Source organism: Loa loa (genome assembly GCF_000183805.2).
Source record: "Loa loa unplaced genomic scaffold supercont3.22, whole genome shotgun sequence".
Classification (NCBI taxonomy): domain Eukaryota; kingdom Metazoa; phylum Nematoda; class Chromadorea; order Rhabditida; family Onchocercidae; genus Loa; species Loa loa.
In genome coordinates, this window is record NW_018108202.1 from 77526 (window position 1) to 80949 (window position 3424).

Below are 3424 nucleotides of genomic sequence, written 5' to 3' on the forward strand. Positions count from 1 at the left end.
CCTCCTCTCTCTCTCTTCTTTCTTCCTCCTCTCTCTCTCTCTCTTCCTCTCTCAGTTCATTTACAAAACCTTTTGACATCAGCTAAAATCCTTTTTTTTTTTCTGATCCATTTAACGCCAATGTTGAAATACTTCATTTCAAGTCTAATATGTTTAAGTTTACTGATATCAGTATAACATGAAAAAAAAAAAATGTTTTAATATTATTTCATACTAAACTGGAGGAAAGTGAAATTAATGATAAACAAGTACCATTATTGTCTGTTCGAAAAGAAAATATAATTATCAGTTGGTACTTATCATTGCTACTGTCTGTTAGCATATCTGTCGTCATCATCAATGTTATCATTATTTTATTATCATCATTATAATTAACAATAATGGATATTGTATGAATTGTTTATTCTATAAGCAAACATATTTAATTACTAGCTATATACATAGAATATCGTTAATATTAGTATGAATTAATGATATACTATAAGCTCCTTTGCTAATGTTTCATTTTCTGGATAAAAGAAAAATTCAGGATGGAACACATAATGGTCTCTTCATGTGAGCATATCATTTAATCATGATATGATAATAACATGTGATGTTTTTCATATTCATACTTTTATGAATTTCCTATTTTTGTGTTTTATAAATTCCCCGATCTCATAATAACTTTGCAAATCGGAAAGATATCTTGAGGAAGAAGGAGAAAGAGGGCAAAGGTCATTTCAATATTTCATTTCAGTTGAAATACATCAAAGTATTATTGCTTCCTCTCTTCAGAATCGATAAATATTCAACAAAAACTTCCCAAAAAGTTTGAAATTTAGAATAAAGCAAAGAGATGATGAAGTTGATGTTGAGATAAAGATTAGAGAATCAAACAGAATTCCAACTCAAAAGAAATGGAGAAAGTTCTTTAGCTAATATTTACTTCCAGTTTCAAATTGCAATGAACTTTGATAAAGCTATTTGTTTATTGAGGACAAAAAAGAAACAAACAAATCTCGTCATATTTAATTTCAATTTTTTTCCAATTCCTTACAGTTTGTGTCAATTTATGCAAATTTACAGCATTGGAGTAGCTCATTATACATAGCCATTATTTACATATGTTTAATTCATGCTTTGCAACGTTATCAACGAACCCGGAAAGCTTGGAATCTTCGACTACCGCTCTGTTTATGGAATATTATCCTTGCAATATTCAGTCTTATTGCAACGATCAGGTGAGAAAAGAAATAAAATTTTTGCATTTGAAACATTTCAAAACGGGGAATAACTATACTTTTCGAAAAAAAAAACAAAAAGTAGAGAAAAATAAATGCAATGAAGTTTATTTGACCATTTTTTCTTTTTTTTTTTACAATCAAATAGGATATTTTATAATTTTTTTTAATATTTCTACAAAATTTTGATGAACTTTTAACAATTCATTAATTGCTATCATTAACGATTTAATGAGGAACGATGTTGGCAAAATGCATTTTAGGAGTGCTGGAAAGTTTTTCATCAATAAGCAAGGAGTGTGATAAAAGTAGAATTTGTAGTAAAATAAGTAAACAGATAAAACGGTAATGATTAATTACAATGATATTTTAAATTAATAATTGTTTTTCTTTTTTTGTTTGAAATAATTTCTGAGTTTTTTTCTTTTTTTTTTTCAGATTTGGTGAAGAGTTTTACAATACTTTAACTACACGTCCATTTACACATTCAGTTTGCTATTCCATTTCACCTTTTCAACCAGCCGCTGTTTGGGCTTTCGCATTTGCGACATCGAAAGTTGTTGAGCTTGGTGATACGATTTTTTTGCTGATGCGTAAGAAGCCATTAATATTCTTGCATTGGTATCATCATGCTGTAGTTCTGATCTATAGCTGGAATGCAGGCAAGGTTTTCTTTTTTAATTTTTTTGAAATTTAATTATAAATTACAAAGCTATCTTTTTGTTTTTCTGGAAAATATCCTCATATCCTTGGCTTTTTTTGAAGTTTTTTTTTGTACGGTAATATTAGCACCCATTTTGGGGCAAATTTTTTGTGCACATCAAACTTCCATCTTATAGCTGATATTATGAATGATAGCTTAATTTCAGCAATCGAATTAACAGCTTCAGGCCGTTGGTTCATCATGATGAATTTCTTTGTACATTCTATAATGTATGCTTATTATTCTGTCACAGCATTGGGTATTCGACCACCGAAATTACTTTCAATGTGTGTCACTGTGTTACAAACATCACAAATGCTTATTGGTGTACTCATTTCTGTAGTGGTACTCAAACAAAAACTGGAAAATGCAGTAAGTCCTCTTCCTCTTCTGATTCCTCTGCCCCATTCTAATCTATTAAATGATCTTTCTTAGATTTACATTTCAAAGAATACAGATAAAATTACCGAAAGCGAAATATTAAACTTCGACTACTTTAGCAGCCTTAATATTTTCAATATAGACTAAATTAACCTAATACTTTCAAATCACAAGACTTATTAGGAAGAGGAGAAGTAATCTAATAATATTAATATTGTTTTTTTTTCACGATCTTTGGGGAAAAAATGTTGGCCATTATTAATATATTGAATGATAGTCAAGATTATAATGGAAAATAGAAATGAGAAAAACGTATTGTCATAAAAGCTGACCGAAATATCTTTACTAGGATGTATGAGTGACAAGAGCAAAAGAGCAAAATGGCCTCAGATGGAAGATTAAACAGGAAATACTACCATATGTTAGCCAATGAATATTTCTAAGTATGAGAGCTAAGTTAAATAGATTCGATATAACAGTTTAGTGATTAATAGTATCATGAACCACTTTCGAGAAACTAATAATGTACGGCGATCATCGTTTTATGAAAGCATAAAGCATACAGTAATCACCATGCAAGAAATTTTGTCAACTTAATAAAACTTTGTCAACTTTCTTTTTCTTTTTTTTTTTGAGTATAAACTTAAAGTATAAAAGTGTTCATAGATTTGCCAGCAATCAATGGATAATCTGGCACTTGGTTTTGCGATTTACTCTTCATTTGCTGTACTTTTCATACGATACTTTCATGATGCATATATGAGGCCCAAGAAATTTTCACAGAAGAAAATCGAATAGAAATTGCTCCAACAAACATTCGGTTAATAATTTTTACTGTTTAATCATAAGCTAATTATAGTAGAACTGAAAGAAATAATAACGATTATTTACTTGTACAATTACTCTATAGTATCACTGTTACTTTAATTGATTTTCCAGAATACCGTTTCCACTCTCCTTTCTTTCCTTTTCCCTACAACCACATCCTACTCTAAACTCTTTCACCTCATTCACAATTATCACTTGAAGTTTTTTATGTTAAATTAAAAAGAAGGATTGAAAATTGTAGAACGAAGTTGTTTTCAAAAATTTTTCATCTTGAAAGACACTTGAAATT

The 3424-nt window shown here is 29.2% G+C and overlaps 1 protein-coding gene across 1 annotated transcript in view; it reads left to right on the forward strand.

Annotated features, from left to right (window-relative positions):
- Positions 1-3105, forward strand: part of LOAG_16825 (hypothetical protein) — a gene marked incomplete at its 3' end in the record, with an annotated part of 5182 nt that extends 2077 nt beyond the window's left edge. The window contains exons 2-5 of the mRNA XM_020449484.1: positions 1069-1223; positions 1662-1885; positions 2093-2298; positions 2974-3105. Coding sequence (XP_020306970.1) covers positions 1069-1223; positions 1662-1885; positions 2093-2298; positions 2974-3105 — 717 coding nt within the window. The remainder of the gene's footprint in view (positions 1-1068; positions 1224-1661; positions 1886-2092; positions 2299-2973) is intronic.
- Positions 3106-3424: the final 319 nt, after the last annotated feature.